The sequence below is a fragment of the Oratosquilla oratoria genome, chromosome 21 (genome assembly GCF_046742065.1).
Source record: "Oratosquilla oratoria isolate Oo_2021 chromosome 21, ASM4674206v1, whole genome shotgun sequence".
Classification (NCBI taxonomy): Eukaryota; Metazoa; Arthropoda; class Malacostraca; order Stomatopoda; family Squillidae; genus Oratosquilla; species Oratosquilla oratoria.
Genome location: NC_134797.1, coordinates 48,530,049 through 48,548,359, shown reverse-complemented (window position 1 = coordinate 48,548,359; position 18,311 = coordinate 48,530,049). Strand labels below are relative to the sequence as shown.

The 18,311-nt window shown below is 38.4% G+C and overlaps 2 protein-coding genes across 8 annotated transcripts in view; both read right to left on the bottom strand.

Moving 5' to 3' along the window:
- sif (guanine nucleotide exchange factor still life) overlaps window positions 1-12,547 on the bottom strand; it is a 544,491-nt gene extending 531,944 nt beyond the window's left edge. For 6 of the 7 annotated variants that reach the window (XM_076204845.1, XM_076204847.1, XM_076204849.1 and 3 more), the window contains exons 1-2: window positions 12,188-12,547; window positions 10,013-10,195 (exon numbers count right to left, since the gene is read on the bottom strand). In XM_076204845.1, coding sequence (XP_076060960.1) covers window positions 10,013-10,195; window positions 12,188-12,479 — 475 coding nt within the window. In that variant the 5' untranslated portion in view covers window positions 12,480-12,547. The remainder of the gene's footprint in view (window positions 1-10,012; window positions 10,196-12,187) is intronic. The other variant, XM_076204848.1, reaches the window with a different exon arrangement.
- A 19-nt stretch (window positions 12,548-12,566) lies between these two features.
- Window positions 12,567-18,311, bottom strand: part of LOC143037153 (protein still life, isoform SIF type 1-like) — a gene marked incomplete at its 3' end in the record, with an annotated part of 252,952 nt that continues 247,207 nt past the window's right edge. Inside the window, exon 8 of the mRNA XM_076205270.1 lies at window positions 12,567-12,847. Coding sequence (XP_076061385.1) covers window positions 12,567-12,847 — 281 coding nt within the window. The remainder of the gene's footprint in view (window positions 12,848-18,311) is intronic.

Below are 18,311 nucleotides of genomic sequence, written 5' to 3'. Positions count from 1 at the left end.
TGTAAAAGATATAAGTTGTTCAGAACAGAAAAGTTTATAAAGAAAGGTGGTCTGTTGATTTGAGATAGCTACTGACTGCTGCTGAAAGATAAGAGGTTCCTGGTAAAGCATAAGAATTATTGATAATAAGTATTTCATGAATGATGAATAGTAACAGTGCCCCTGAAAAAATATGAAAGTAATATTGAAGTTGTTAAAATATAAAACCAGGAGAACAGAAATTTTGAAGCAGATTCAATGTCTAAATTAGTCATAGGTGAGATAAAACAACAATGTATTAACATAAGAGAATAAATCATTGACATAAGTTATCAATGGGTAAAGGATGGACCAAGCCTTAAAGATCTACCCAATAGCCATATTCCCCCTTTTTTTCTTAAGAATCAAGAGAAAAATCTTTATTTCCAATGTACAAAATTGCTCACAAGCCTACTTTTCTTATTTTAGGAAGAAAAACAAAAAAATCACATGGGTCAGAACTAAACCAATAATAAAACTGTTTATCCATACTACTTTGCAACAATTTTATAGTACACATGTTGAAAGGATGGAGCAAGAATCCTGTTGACCTTGTACTTTCAGTTAACCAGAGTCTGGTTTATCATTTAACGCAGAAAAAAGAACCTTTGTGTATAAAGTAGCAGATATCAGGGCATGATCTAGAGATGAGGTGAAGTGCTATTAATAGGAGTTCTCAAGATGAAGATGTCCATAATTATGACTATATGAGCTCTTACACTGAGCAGTAATGCATGTGATTTTTGGTTGTGCACATGAATGATAATACAGTTCCTTTTGTAATTTGTACAGAGTGGATTGCCACCTAAATGGACCCAACAAATATGGGTTTGCTCACAAGTAGTATGAAAGCACGACAAGGCAAGAGACATATGACTGAATAACCAACACCAAACATCGAAAAAGAGGAGTGAAAAAAAAATCTAATCATGCCAGGATGTGCACATATAAAAAATTGTGCAAAAATGGGAAAAAGTTAGCAAGGAATAAAAAAAAGTGTATTTCATGGCGTCTCCAATAAAGAAAATCATGACCAGAAGCAAGATATAATTTGTACAAAGGATGTGGGTATGCACTGAAGTGTAGAATATATATATATAATTTCATTACTATCCTAATGGGAGACGTGTGGTTGAAAATTGGTTAATGTAGTTACATTAATGTATATTACATACATATATACATATACATACCTATGTACACATATGCATACATACACATTTATTTACATAAATATATACATGTATCTACACATACACATACATATATACAAATATACAGTATATACATATTCATACATATATACACATATTTACATGAATAAATACACACATTCAAGCAATCATTCCATTGACTCTACTTTCTTACAGGCATTCTGTGGCTCCCAAGAAACCAGATACTTCCACCAGCTCAGCCCATAAATCACTTAGTGAAGAGATTTTGTGCTGCTCTCTAGTAGGGTGTGTAAACACACATTTAAAAGAATACAAGAACATAAGAATAAAGGAAACTGCAAGAGATCATAAGGCCTACACTAGGCAGTTCCATGCCCATTACTATCATTCCCATCCATTAAGTTGTCTAACTTTTTCTTAAAATAATTTATAGCTTCAGCGCTCACTACATGGTTACTAAGTCTACTCCATTCCTTGATCACTCTACCGGTAAACTACTTCTTGCCTATTTCCTTCCTAAACAATAAACCTAAATTTGTCCAATTTAAATCCATTACTGCGAGTCATACTGTTGTCTTAATGTGATGACCTTGTCTGCATTTCCCTTGTTACAGCCTTTATATCCAAGTGTACACTTCTATTAGATCACCCCACACTCTGCTTCCTTCTAGAGAGTGTAAATTAAAGTGTCTAAGGCTGTCCTCATTAAGTAAATTTATGAACCCTTGTATAATTTTGGTCATTCTCTGTACTGATTCTAGTGAATTGATATCCATTCTATAGGACAGAGACCAAAAATGTACCAGATAATCAAGGATAGGTTTAACTAATGCCAGATAGAGTCTGATAACTACCTCTGCACTTTTATTTGTAATGGTCCTAGCAATGAAAACTAATGTTTTGTTAGCTCTATTCCTGGCACTAATGCAAGGTTTCCTGGATTTAAGGTCAGGACTCACTAAAACTCCCACATCTCTCTCACATTCCATTTTCTCTAAAAAGGTGTTATCTAAGGTATGCCTGTTTTCTGGGTTGTGTAAACCTACAGTTAACACACTGCATTTTGAGACATTGAAGTCCATTTGCCATTTCACTGATCTTGTGAACAATTTGTTAAAATCTTACTGCAGTATCTCAGTGTCTTCTCCTGATATAATCTGTCTCCCTGTTTTAGTGATGTCTGCAAACTTACTAACATCACTATTAATCCCATTGTCCAAGTTGTTTATATACATAATGAACAATAAGGAACCCAAAACAGAGCCTTGTGGAGCTCCACTACTAAAACTCCCCTATTTGGATTTTACATTGTTTGTGGTGTCCCACCGTTTTCTGTCACTGATCTATGCTCTAATCCATTAAAGCACTTTTCCTCTTATACCATGGTCTTTGATTTCATATAGCAGTCTCTGGTAAGGTACTTTGTTGAACGTTTTGCTAAAGTCAAGGTAAATAACATTGTAACTATCATTATCTGATGTCTTGTAGACATTTGTGTAAGTAGAAGATTAGTTGCACATAATTTATCTTTGGTGAACCCATGCTGAGAATCAAGAATCAAATTATGTCTTTCGATATAATCGCTGATTCTATTAGCTATTATTGATTCAAGCATTTTACCTATGACTGATTGGCCTGTAGTTGTGCATAGATGATTTGTCACCCTTTTTGAAAACAAGAACATTTGCCTGCCCCCATTAAATGGGCACAAAACCAATGACTACTGATTTATTAAGTTTTTCCCTTAACTGGTTGCAGATTTCAAATTGACACTCTTGGATTTTTTTTGTCTGGACCTAGGGATTTTGTAGCTTTAAGTCTATCAATCTGTTTGACTACTTCTGACTTTCTAACACAGATAGTATCTCTACTTCCTTCATCCACACTGAAGATTGGGTTACAGTCAGGTACTCTATCTAACTTCTCCTTTGTACACACTGTGAGAAAATATTTGTTAAATGGCTCTCATTTTTCCTCCAAATTTAACATGACATCTTTGCTGTTTTACCTAGGCCTATTTTTTCCTTATTTTTTGTTCTGCAGAGATGAAAGAAGCCCTTTGGGTTGGATCTTGCCTGTTTGACAACCTTAATTTCGTAGTTACATTTCATTGTACATGTTTTTTTTTAACCAGTCTAGCCATATCATTATACTTAGATCTAAAGTGTGTTTCCCCCATTTTTTTTATTCTGGCATAAAGCTCTCTTTTTATTCCAGTTTCATTTTTCAGCCTATACCTCATCCATTTAGGAGTATTAGTACTTGGCCTTGTTGTTTTGAGGGGAATAAATTTATTTTGTGCATTCAAAATTGAAGCAGTTAGGTTACTGTACATATCATTTAGTTCACTGTCTGCTGTTGACCACATGCTTGTGTTTAACCTCACCCAGGGTTCGCATACCACTCTTTAATGTATAAAACATTATTCATTAAAGAGTTGAGCCCAAATCTAAGTATACAAGCAAATGACCTTAGGGTCCTCCCAAGCATGAGACAAACCACCACAAACCAAAGTATGAGACATAACACCACAAATAATATGAGACAAAATGCCACAAGCCTATGCATACGACATTTCGTCACAACACAATACCAGAGGCTCTCCCTAGCACGTGACATTTCATCACTACCTGAGTTACCAGGTAACCTCTCCCAGGTGACCAGTAACCTCCCACAGTGAAAGGCAAGTATGAAAACTTTTGTTTGTGCCATGCTAACTATAAGTTCATTATGTGCTAGTGAATTTAGTAAGAAAATAGGACTCTGGTCCATGATCCTTGTATTGGTTGAAATTGGAATCAATTGTATTAGATAATGACATAAAGGGATAGTAACTTGGAATAAAAACAAAAGTGTAAAAAAAATCCACCATTATTTAAATAAAGTAAATATAGGGTCATTACAATACCCAGACAAATATATAAAATTTAATAACTTTTGAATGGTAAGGCCTATTCAGGTGATTTTTGTGTCTATCTATAGGTTTTCTAGGACATAGAATCCATTCAAACCATCCATAGTGAATCAAATTATCATTGAAATATTTATTTTCATTATCACAGTGAGAGTTGTTTGACGGGGAAGTATGTGATATTGGCAAGTTGAAGAAATACAGCCAATTCCAGGAGGGACGTTTCACAAAGCTAAGATATACTGCAGCCACAACTCCATACCACCTTCAGGAATACCAAGCAGTTTTTGACAAGACAAAGTCGAACACTCCATTGGTGCAGGCATATTGTGTATATCTTAAATGTGAGTTCATCCTTACCAGGTTGAAAATGCTGGCATGGTTCATGTACAAGGTCACACTCCCCTTCCTAAACATGGTTGAGAAGTCCACTCAGGCTGACTTGCTCAGAATCCTTCCAAAGCTGCACAATGAATTGAAACCCAAAGACATGGATACAGTGGAAGAGTACCATGTAAGCTATTCCTTTCTACCTAAAGTAGAGAAGTTTATAATTGGTAAATTTTGTACCAGAGCTGCAGCTGATCTGGCCACTCAAAGAAGTCATGAATATGGATTTTCACCTGAAATAAAGACTTCACCTCAAGCTACAGTTTTAACACCCCTCAGTATGGATGAGCTGGCAAGCCTTTCCACCTACAATCTTGACTGAGAGAGGGATCTGGCTAAATTTGATAAGCTTGCAGTCAGATCAGCTGCTTGTCCAAATAGGAAGTTCAAAGCCAAAGGCATGAAAGATGAAAATACAGTCTTTCAGGTGAAGAGTGTCACAGTCGAGAGGGATACTCATAATATTGTGCATATTGTAGATGAATGAGCACAAAAGTGAATGAAAAACCAAGAGGCACAAACTAGAAAGCAATTGGAAGAAGCATGTGATACTGCTTTGAAAGCTGAAAAGCAAGTTCATCTGCTTCTTCATAAGTGGAAATCTTGGGGTGGATCCTTCTCAACCATCACTGAATTGGAAAGATGTGTTCATGAGACACTTGATGACAAAACCCTCAAACACATTCTCAGGACTGAAAGTTCCAATAGGAGATCCATGTCCTTGCAAAATTTTCAAGCTTGCCCAAATCTCTACAAGTTGAATCAAGTTTCAACTATAGATCTGAAAGTTAACCTGATACATCTTTATATCTGAGGCTGAGAGTATACAATGTGTTTAAAGAATACTCACAGAAGATATAATGCAGATATTTGTCAGTGAAGCTGAACAACAGGACATTTCTACACAAACTACAGTGCAAACTGAACAGAATACACATGAACCAGAAGTTACTGTCAATGAGCCATCTGTCATTATATGGGATGAGAACAATGTTATTGGTGCAAATGGTTGTATCAAATTATGGTGTTTAAGTCTGAACTGAAACTGATGTTTCTAACTTAACAGGCATTGTAAAGTCAGAATAAGATTAAAATAATTTCAAAATGGAAACTATGACATCAAAGATAACAACTTTGCCTGACTTTCATCCAAACCCATAACAACACTGATTTTTTAATCAAAATTATAAAAATAAATATGTTAATGAAGATTTAATGCACTCTGGATACTTTGAATGGATTCTATGTTCTAGAAAACCAGTAAATAAATACAAAAATCACCTGAATAGGCCTTACCATTCAAAAGTTATGAAATTTCATACATCTGACTGAGTGTAACTCAGTACTTTTGGCCTCACCACTTTAAAAATAATTTTTTGGCCAGCAATGTCAGAATTTTCATCCAATTTGAAAAAAAAAGTATCTGATTGATCAGTACAACAAGCTCTTTAAAATGAGATATGTACATACATACATATACCAAAGGCCTTTTCCCCCTTACAAGGGAGGCAGCCAAATAAGATATGTAAAAGTTGTTTTTGAAATAAAACGGGGAATACAAAGATTAGGAACCAAATTGGTCCCTGATCATACAAAGAAAACTAGACAAGTTAGGATTGCCCACACTGGAGAAAGGAGAAGGGTGACATGATTGTTGTCTTTTGAACAACTGAAGAATTGGAAAGGATAGACAGAGATTACATATCATCATGGGATGAAAGAATATCAAAAGGTCATACCAGGAAACTTAAGATGAAATGCTTGAAGGGCATTAAGAAATACAGTTTTGCACAGTGATGCATAATTCTGTGGAATAGATTAGAATAAGCAGTTCTGGCTGACAACATACTCATAGATAAATATAAAGTTTAATACCTGGAGACAAGGGCAGGACCACAAGAGTATAGCTCTTATCCTCTATATCACAATTAGGTAAACACATTCATGCACATATGTACAGATCACCACATGGAAAATGAAAGACTGATAAACCAAACATTTTGGTCTATGTTGACATTTAAGGTACAGGAAAAGGTAGATGAAAACATTTGTTTTTTCAATCTTTCATTATGCATGTGGTGATCTGTTCATTTGTGAATCATGTGTTCAAGTGATTTTTTGCTGCATATACACACACACATGTACATAAAATACACACATCCACACACTTATATCCACACTGTACTGCAAATAGCAAGTCCATTTAGCAATTCATACACATTCACATACATGTGCATATGTGTACACTGATTTACATATGTATATATAATAATTCATGCATACCTGGTCATATATGTATATATATATATATATATATATATATATATATATATATATATATATATATATATATGTATGTATGTATGTATATATATATATATATATAGAGTGCATTATACACATATATATATATATATATATATATATATATATATATATATATAGTATGTATATATATATATAGAGTGCATTATATATATATATATATATATATATATATACATATGTATATATATATATATATATATATATATATATATATATATTCATTCATATTTAATAAACTATCAACTCTGCCAGGATTCGAAAGAAAGACTGTGTGTTTACAAGATTATTACCACCATTGGTGGCCAAGCACACATTATTGTGGACTTTCAAATAGTCTTCTGTTCAAATCGCAGGAAGGTTGGCCATTTATTCACTATGCATACATACATATGTATGTATGTATGTATGTATGTATGTATATATATATATATATATATATATATATATATATATATGTATATATATATGTATGTATGTACATATATATTTATTGGTAGGCTGGTAAGCATGTAGGAATGTACATAAATACCTTTATATGAATGTAAATATATATGTATGTATAACAATGTATGTGTTTACATATTGTATGCACTAATGTATCTACATGTGCACATATAGGTATATAGGTATGTATAATGTAAAATGCTAAATAGATGATAAGCTTGTTTTGTTAGATGTTTGTGAAAATGTCTCATTTACAGCTGTATAATAAACAAAAAACATTCAATACAAATGAATTTCAGTATTGGATATTCTACCATTTCATAAAAATATACAAACTAAAACTGGAAATGACCAATGCAGTTACTGAAGTGTTATTAAAATGCCTTAACAACTTTTACAATCATAGAACTTAGGCAATAGTACTAGTTACTGCAACAGTTAGTTAAATCTTGGGTGTGTAAAAACTCATTAAGCAATGAGGAACTATCATTTATGTACTATTAATTGGTAAACTATAAGTACAACAGACATTCATTTTATAAAGGCATTGTTTTGATGAGCAGAACATGAACGAGGTGAGATGAGGAGATTATTTAATTTCACATTCACTGTACAAAATGTAGCAACTGGGAAATATGGATGTAATATAGAAGGTTCACAGAATAAGTATAAGTATTGGTAGCATCTAAGAAGCATTTCAGCCTAAAATAAGATATATGGGGTACTGAAGTGCAAAATGATATAGTAAGTAATACAAAGTCTAGACACTGAATTCACTGGCTGAAAAGCCATTATGAGCAAAAATTTATGATTTATGGCTACTGTTGTGTATGCATCACAAGGTAGTCAACTCCCAAGCACCATTATAACAAAAAATATATACACAAGCAGTCTCATTAACCACATCATAATACCAAAATATTTACTATACAACACTTACTGTCAATGTCTGACATCAGACATCAAGCCAACAGAGAAATCATTCCAAAGACAGGTAAGAACCACATTGGCCTGACTATATTCAGATCACTACCCAGCACTAAAACATTATCAACACAAAACTGACCTGGCCCAGGCTCCAACTAACTTACGTGTAACCACCACACAGAAGACACAGAACACATTCTGCATTCCCCAACTCTCACCCTGCCCAGACAACAACAGAAAATCTCTTCTCTGAGTGATTCATGGGACAAACCAATGGCTGAGGCTAGTTACCTGGGTGGTTTTTTAGTGATCTGAGCTTATTTGTGTTTTTGTGTGGACATGTTGCAAGATACTGGTGGAAGGTTATTGCAGATAATTGGGTAGTTTTTTGTCAAATGGAAGAGGACTTTTAAGTGCTTCTTTGATTCATTGTAGTCAGGGGTCAGTAGTGTCATTGATGATTTCTGAAAGAAAGCTAACATTCTGTTTTGTCTCAGCCACAGTTTTAAGGTTATCAAGGTACATTCGTGTGTTTTGACCTCTATTTTGTAGTTGCTGTACTTTACTCTAATTATTGGGACATCCATTTAGGTGAGAGCTTTGATGTTATTTTTACTTTGTGTTTGGTATGGGGAGATTACTCATGAATAAACTAAAGAGCATTGGTGATAGTATTGCACCTTGGGGGACTATACTGTACAAAGTTTTGATCCTTGATGGTTATTCTGGGGCAATCTGCACTTTCTTCCAGCCAGGAGGCTAGTCTGCCATTTTCTGTCATTACTTTGGATGTCAGCTTCTATTATCTCTTTTGGCAGAATGTGTATGAGGACTATGACAAAGGCCTTGTTTACATCTATAACAGTTCTATATATATATATATATATATATATATATATATACACACACACACACACATGTTTAAGGATAGGACCTTGTCATGTTATGTGTGGTGGTTCGCATGTTGTTTTTCTCTCATTTCTACCTTCTATTTTCATTTGTTGCTTCTGTCTGTGCAATGCGTGTAGGCATTTGCATTTTCATGATTTTTTCAACCTTTTCTCTATTATTTCTAGTGACATTAATTTTGTGCATGTGTCTGCACATGCCAATCAGTCTTTATCAGATTTATATAATGGCAATCTACAGGAAAAGAGCTATGCTCATGAGTTCCCATTTCTTTGTATCCATCAATCAAACTTAAATTCAATTATGGTTTTTGATCAGAGTATTTTCTTTTTTAGGCTGTTGGACAAATTGACACATCTGTGCAGAAAGCTTTCTTGATATCCTTCTGATGCTGAGTCTTTTTAAGTTTTCTCCCCTAGGACCTCATGTCACTCTCCAATCTTAAACCAAGAATTTGTTCATTTTGGTTACTTCTTTAATTGATCTGAACACCATAATCATATCAGCTCTCTCTATTCTTTCTTCAAGTTATAGCAGTTTCATTACTTCTGGTACCAATGTATTCAGAAGAGAGGGTTCCATTATTTCTCTTTATCACATAAATGCAGTGCCAATGTAAATTTCATGACATTTCTAATGATGTACAATAATTTAAGATAATTATTCATAATATTTAAAACCCATCCTCAGCACCAGCCGCTGAAGGTGTTATTGAATATTTGCCCTATTTCTGGGTTCCATGAGCCTGCTGACTTGTGCATGACCAGACATGTCTCCCTAAATGAACTTGGAAGAGATGGATTTACAGATGAGCATATTTATTTCCTTTTTCAATGATGCTTGAAAGTGACTTTCCAAACTAAGAACAACAAAATAAAAGAAAAACTCAAAACTGTTTTTGGGCACACACCTAGAAGCAACGTACCTAGGTTTTCCATGCTCTGCGTCAGAAGAGCCTCGAATGTGTGGAGACTATAGCTCTCTGCATCCATTCCCTTTGCTAAAGTGTTCCGTAGGTGAACCTCATATTCCTGAAGGAGCTGACTTGTAGGGGAACTTGGAGTGGGTGCTGGGTTTTCAAAGTCAGAATTACCTGAAGCAGGAAGGCTCAGCATTATAATGGATTATGATTCAGTGTTTGCAGTCTAAGTGAGATTTGACTTTACATAAGTGACTTGTCAGTATATCAGATCAGCAACAAGTATGTAAAATGAAGTACTAGACTAGTTTATGACACCAACAAGTGATAATAAATGTGCATATTATTAGTTCAAGGTGCAAATACTACTTTACTCCAAATTCATACAAAAAACAACACTGATAAAAATCAGAGAAATCAAGTATACAGTAGATTAGATGCAAATTATAATGAAAATTTAGTTACAGGTTACTTAAGGTCAACAGTACGGTACAGCATCTATGATATATAAAAAATGATACTCTATAGTCTTACAGTGATTTTTGAGCACAAATATAAATTTATCATGGAAAGGAAATGAATCTGAATACATCAAAAAATGGATCCAGATGCATTGGAACTGAAAATGGATTCTGCGTGACTGACTTCCCCACACGCATGCCACCAAGGAAGGAACTTTAACGGGAACTTCATTCGCGGTCATTATATTTATTATTATTATTATTATTATTATTATCATCATCATCATGCAGACGAGTATCAACAACGTTAACGTCAACTTCCGATGAATAATACGATGAATTAAGTACAAAAAAGCAAAAAATATGATGCTGCATGATGCAAAAAAGTGTCATGATGGTCGGAAACATGACATGCAGCAGGAATGAACGACATGCACTGTATGTAGATGGTTTTTCGAAATAATTATGACCATGCAGACATCATGGAAAAATAAAACTATATCTGAAACTGCAAAGAAAAATTCTAACACCTCGTCTCAGCTTTTTAACGGAATAGAAATTGGCTAGGTGGTGGTCGCTTTGGAGACAGAGACTAGGTTTGAAAGACATGAAACATAGAGGGAGTGATTCAGTGACTAACTGACAGGAGAGGATCACGTCGCGCCCCCCCATGGCAGGGAACTTGGCCACCACGATGCCCCGCGCCGGCCTGCCACTCCTGCCCCGAGGCTCCTCTACCTCTTTTTTTAATTTACAATTAATTTTTTTCCCATCTCGCTTACTCCTCTCTCTCTCTTTCTCTCTCTTTCTCTCTCTCTCTCTTCTCTCAGTCTCTCTCTGCCTCCTTCTCCTCCTCCGGTTTGCCATGGACTGACGCCCTACTGCCATCCGGTTGATTTGGTCAGTAAGTGACTGCGCCTAGCGATTTTTTTTCCCCTACCCAGCAAGCCCTCCCACCGCCCATACTAGGACAGCCCTGAGGGTGTACATTTGTGAGATTTTTTTTTTTTTTTTTTTGTCTTTCTTTTCCAATGCAGCCCCACACCACTGGCGTGGTGCCCTGGCCCTCCCCCGGAGCCCTGGGGGTGTTGAAAGGGGTCCCGGCCGGCGCCGGGCGCGGGGGCGGGGGGCGTCGGGGAGAGACACCGGCTGGCGACACACGCGCATGCAGAACTGGCGACGAGGTGTTAGCGATAGTGACCCTGGGAGCGGCGAGCCCGCCTACTTGATGAGGGCGTCGTGGCGTAGCAAGCCGTGTCGAACAGCTGGTGGTCCGAAGGCGGAGACTCTCGCTCGCCCAGGTCCAGGTGGAAGGCCCTCTGCCCGCCGCTGCTGCCGCCGCCGCCGCCGCCGCCGCCGTCGCCGCCGCCCCCATGCCCCGCCCCGACCCCACCCAGCAGCACGCTCATCGCCGACCTGGAGGGCGTGAGACGCGGCTGTCGGGGAGCCTCCGGTTCCGACTCGTAGCCCTCTGCGCTATTATACATGAACGCGCGGCCCATCCGACCTGCGCCCAAGCCGCCGCCTAAGCCGCCGCCGCCTAAGCCGCCTCGGGAACCTCCTTCTCCTCCTATACCTCCACCTCCGCGGCGCCGTTGCCACCCTTCGGGCGACGTGGAGGGCGACTCGACCGAGTCCTCCATGGGCTTCAACATTTTCTTAAGAGTATTGCTATCGAGGGGCAGGTTGGCGGCGTCTCGGTCACCTTTGGTCACGTCGTCGGTGCTCTTGCTCCGAGCACGGCGGCGAAGGGTGTCAGTCTCACGCACAGTATCCATCTCCGAGTAGTCCACGCTCTTTGTGGATAGCTCGCGGCGACTGCCCCGCAGGCTGCGGTTGTCGCGAGGCCCTGTGCCTGACTCGCCTCGTCCGTTGGCCGTCGAGGAGGAGACGACGTCGTCCTTCCGGGATGCCGTCGTCGTCGTCATGCCGGGCACGGCGCCGCTCCCGCCGCCGCCGCTGCCGCCGCCTCCGCTCGTCTTGTGGTGCAGGGACATGTGCGAGGAGTAATGGGCCGGAGTCTGTTGTCGGGGGTCTCGGCTGGAACCACTTCCCCCGCTGCCTCCTCCTCCTCCACCTCCTCCTCCCCCGCCGCCTCCTCCTCCACCTCCGCCGCCGCCGCCGCCGCCGACATCGCCGCCACCGCTGCCACCACTTGAATTGCGGATGGTGCCACAGTCCAGACCTCGCCGGGGAACCATAGCCTCATACATGGAGGCCTGCGTGGACTGGGCCGTGGGCTGCGCGGACGTCGAGCTCGCTGTGGAGACGGAGGTGTGGGCCGCCGCGCCGTGGTTGGCCGCCTGGCTCGTGCGGCCCTCGACCTCCCCGCTGCGACCTTGGGTCCTGGGCAGCGTGGAGGAACCTGCACACATGACACACACACGTTAGGACACTCTGCGCAACTTCCATGGCCATGTGTTACACCAAAGCTACTCACAGGGGGTTGGGGGTTGGGGGGAAATATTACTCTACAGTTTTGCTTTTAACGCTCAGACCTGTGTGTGAAAACCTTGTTTAATCTCTAAAAATGATCCGGGAATGAGTTAAAAGCTAGGTTAAAGCTGCATTTAGAATGGGTGATTAGAACTTGAGGAAATTTAAGTTAAGTTCATATATCCATTCAGATACATGAAGATTAATCCACACAAAGCAGTCTCGTCTAATTCAGATACTGTGTCTACATACACACACACACGCACATGTGTGTATGTATGTATGTAAGCATGTATGCATCCGTCTCGACATTTTGATTAAACGACTCTCTCCGAGGAACTCGAACTCTAGGCAGTGAAGTACGAGACAAGGATGCTGCCAACTACTCCACAAAAAATGTTAAAAGAAAAAAAGCTGCTTGGAACTGATACTGCAGTTTCCCGTCATCAACTCGACTGCGTTTACAAACTAGTTGATGTCGGGATGGTGCACGATCAGTTCCAAACTGCTGCTTTTATACATCTTCCATGGCGTAGCTGGCAGCTTCTTAAGTCTCTCATGACACGGTCTAGGGTTCGAGTCCCACAGGAAGAGTCGTATAATCCTATATTTATATGAAATAAATAAATAAAAACACAGATAATTTGGTAGAAAAACCACGAAGACAAAAATAACAAGAAACGTGATAGATGAAAACGATCGGCCATCTGTTATCTTCTTTTTTAGTAGTTTTCCTGCACACTCGTATATATGGACATATGTATGTCTGCCTATATATATATATAATATATATATATATATACACACACACACACACACACATATATATATACATACATACATACTGCTTTTTTATTACTCTATAAATTCTATAGGAACTGTAACCAAAGGCCGCATGATATTTATTCCTCGATGCAGACCACTACGACAATGCGACTTAATATTTATCCCCTGGACTCCTACGCATGTACGCAAAGCCAAGCATATGTTTTGCATTCACTCCAAAACCTTGTTATACATTAAATCAATTCTTTCTGTTGTTACTTTGTGGTGGCTGTGTTAGTCGATGAAATAGACAAATAACCTTGGCTTCGAATGCGTGCATAAGATTGAAGGGGGAGGGATACAAGTATCAACTGCATTATTATTATTATTCTAAGCATTGCCCTAACTTAGTGATTTGCGTCGAAGGTTGGAATTCTTAAAGGCCTTCGTTCGATTCCCATAAAGGAAAGTCACTAATCAATTGGTAGAACTGACGAGTGTATATATGTATGTGTGCATATCTATCTATATACCAAGAACTTTTTCCCCCTTATTAGTGAGGTAGCCAAAATCAAAGGCACGTACCTACTCCCACCCATTCCATTCCCATCCACCACCCTTTCCACCTTCTCATCTTAGCTCCTCATGGATGACAGGTCATCCCGGTATCCCGCCCACAGCAAGACACAGCACATCCACAGCAGGGCCGCTTCACTTAATCGGCGACCTCCCGCCCCTCTCCGTCCCCTCATGCAGATAAAAAGATGGGGAGAAATTCCTTCGGGATGCGTCTGAAGGGATTTCTCCCCATCTTCTCCATATATATATATATATATATGTATATGTATATATATATATATATATATATATATATATATATATATATATGTGTGTGTGTGTGTGTGTGTGTGTGTGTGTGTGTGTGTGCGTGTATGTGTGTGTGTGTGTGTGTGTGTGTGTGTGTGTGTGTGTGTGTGTGTGTACATAAATGGACAGCATAAGCACGCAAATGTTCACATACATGTGCGCACATACATACATATACATACACACATACGAATACACGTACACACACACATATACGCACACGCACACACACAAATCCTCACAAAATTGAGCACACGCACACTCGCGCACACACTACGTGCGCAAAAAAAAAAAACGCACATAAATTCACATGAACAAACAAACAGACACACAAACATACACATGCATGCACAACCACGCATGTGGTCGCGTACATATACCCACATCCATACGCACACAAACTGTCTAAATCATTAGTTCTCAACCCGGGGTTCATAAACCCATATGGAACCTCAGAGTTTCATAAGTGAGGCTACACACTAAACATCAGTGGTATTCAGAAACTGGCTACTGATTCTATTCAGTGATGAAGTGATTTCCAGGAACCTAGAGAACAGGAGTACATAAGAATGGGGTGCATGGAAAAGAGGGTTGAGAACCACTGGTCTAGACAGACCATAGACAGACCGTGTCTGTGCGACAATTTTCCGTGGCAACTCTCGTGAAGCAACTTTAAATTCTTATGGGCAATTACTTTGGACCATAGAGATGCTTAAATGTCAAATTTCCCCACATTTTCACTTGCACGTTAATTACATACAGCTAATCAAATTTACGAGTGGAGGTGTTAGTTCATACAGTAGTCGCTAGGTGGCTACGATTCGCGTATCTTCACCTTTACTTCAATAATGAAACAGATCTGACCACTCGAAGTGTGTATCACGTCTACAAGATGAGGCAATGTTTCAATATCTTGGTTAAACTTGACAGTCTATCCTTATCCATTACCAAAATTGACAAGAATTCCCCCAACTCAAATATACTCGTTTGTTTTAATTTGCCACCAGGGGCTCATTTTTCCTAGCTAGCCCAGTCGGAGAAATCAAGTAAATGAGGAAATCTTATTCTAAGAAGTAATTAAATTGTTTAATTCAATTCAAAATTTTCTACTTCGTGCATAGGAAATTTTTGGTGGAAGGTAAGTTGAGAATGGAGGATAGGTGGAGAAAGAGGAAAAGGGCAGAAGGTAGAGTGATGTTTGGAGCAAAATGTTTAAATGAGAGGGAATAGGAACAGAAATACAAATAAAGCTGAGAGAAGTGCGAGAGGTGGTGAAGGATAGAGTAGAAGTAGGAGTGGAAGAAGAATGGGTGTATTTCAAAGAGGAAGTGACGAGGTGTGCAAAGATGATATATGGAACAAGGAAGATGGGAGGGAATAGGAGGAAGGGTAGTGAGTGGTGGGATGATGAAGTGAAGAAGGTTGTAGAAGAGAAGAAGCGAATATTCAGGGACTGGTTACAAAGTAAGACGAGAGAAAAATATGTGACATAAAAAAAAGAAAAGCAAAACAACAGATAAAATGAGAACACATGTAAAATGGGGATGGTTATGGCAAATTTATTAAAGCAATGAAAATATGATTTGGAAGGAAATTAAGAGAGGATGGGGAGGTGAATCAAGTAGAGAATATAAGTTAAAGGCGAAGATGGATGATATCAACGAAAGGAAGCAGTAAAGGAAAGATGGGTGGAATATTTTAAAGAACTGTTGAATGTGGAGGAAGATTGGGAGGGATTAGTGGTAGCAATGGGAGGCGCTGAGAAAATGGCGGTGATGGGAGAGGAAAATGGAGGAGAAATAGAAAAGATGAAGTGCAAGGAGCTCTGATAATGATGAGCAGATAAGGCACCTGAATTAGATGGGTGTCATGCGGAGTATCTGAAGAAGGGAGGTACAGTAATAGTAGACTGGCCAGCAAGGTTGTTTAATGTGTGTACCAGGGGACTAAAGGAGTGCCTGTATAGTTCCGCTTTACAAGGGAAAAGGGGGACAAATGTGAGTGTAGTAGTTTCAGGGAGATCAGTTTGTTCACTGTTGTTGGGAAGGCTTATAGAAGGGTTTCAACTGAGAGGATTAGGAGAGGTACAGAGGGAGTAATTGGTGAGGAACAGTGTAGGTTTAGGAAAGGCAGGGATTGCGTGGATAAGATTTTTGTGGTAAGGCAGGTATGTCAGAAAGCTTTAAGAAAATGTAAAGATGCTTCTTGAGCCTTTATATTTATACAAATAAATTGAAATGTATATATGTAAATAATATGATTGTAGACACAGTTGACACAGATAACACAATATAGTCTAAATAAATTGTTTTGTTTTTGGTTTCCTAATTCTGATTTATTTAATTCTTAATTGACCTAGTGAAGACTAGAAAATATCATATAAAATTTATATGCAGAATTCCTATGCAAGAAGTCGAAAAAATCGAATAGAATTATTCGATTTAATTACGTCTTAAAATAAAAACTCGTTTTCTTGATTTCTCTGACTGGGCTAGCTAGGAAAAATGAGCCCCTGGTGGCACATTAAAACTAACGAATGTGTTTGAGTTAGGGAGAATTCTTGTCAACTTTGGTAATAGATGAGGATAAATTGTCAAGTTTAACCAAGATATTGAAACATTGCCTCATCTTGTAGGCGTGATACACACTCGCAGTGGCCAGATGTTTTATTATTGAAGAAAAGGTGAAAATACGCGAATCGTAGCCACCTAGCGGCTACTGTATGAACTAGCACCTCCGCTCGTAAATTTGATCAGCTGTAGCTAATTAATGTGCAAGTGAAAATGTGGGAAATTTGACACATTAGCATCTCTATGGTTCAAAGTAATGGCCCATAAGAATCTAAAGTTGCCTTACGAGAGTTACAACAGAATTTCTTATAGAGTGATCGAACATATTTTGACCCATGGCCTAAGATTATGTTCGGAAGACAATGGTATACAAGTTCAACCAACCTTTGTTATACACGCATGGACACACACACACAAGAACATACATGATATGTATATATATATATATATATATATATATATATATATATATATATATATATATATATATATATATATATATATATATATATATATATATATATATATATACATATATATATATACATATATATATATATATATATATATATATATATTTATATATATATATATATATATATGAGTGGAAGGGTGGTGAGTTAGACACAGAGAACAGTTGGAGTTTTATTCACTGACGTTTCGTCCTTACCAGGACATTCTCAAAATACATACAGTTTCAGAAAATTAACAGCTTATATAATCCATCCTTGCCGTGTTCCCCTCCCTCTATACTCTCATCCGTCCTCTACCCTTTTCATGTGACTCCGACCATGTCACTTCTCCCTCCGTTCTCAATTGTCCTTTTTACCTCCTTGATAATCAGAGTACCTACCGCTCCTGCTAATTTTATAAATCCTTCCCTATGGTTGATGCAGGGGTGGGAAGTAATGTAGGCTGCCTCCACTATTTTTCTTTTCTTTTTCTCTAGACCTTTGTGGAGCACCTCTATCTTGTTCCAATTGGAACCAGATAGAGGTGCTCCACAAAGGTCTAGAGAAAAAGAAAAGAAAAATAGTGAAGGCAGCCTACATTACTTCCCACCCCTGCATCAACCATATGGAAGGGTTTATAAAATTAGCAGGAGCGGTAGGTACTCTGATTATCAAGGAGGTAAAAAGGACAATTGAGAACGGAGGGAGAAGTGACATGGTCGGAGTCACATGAAAAGGG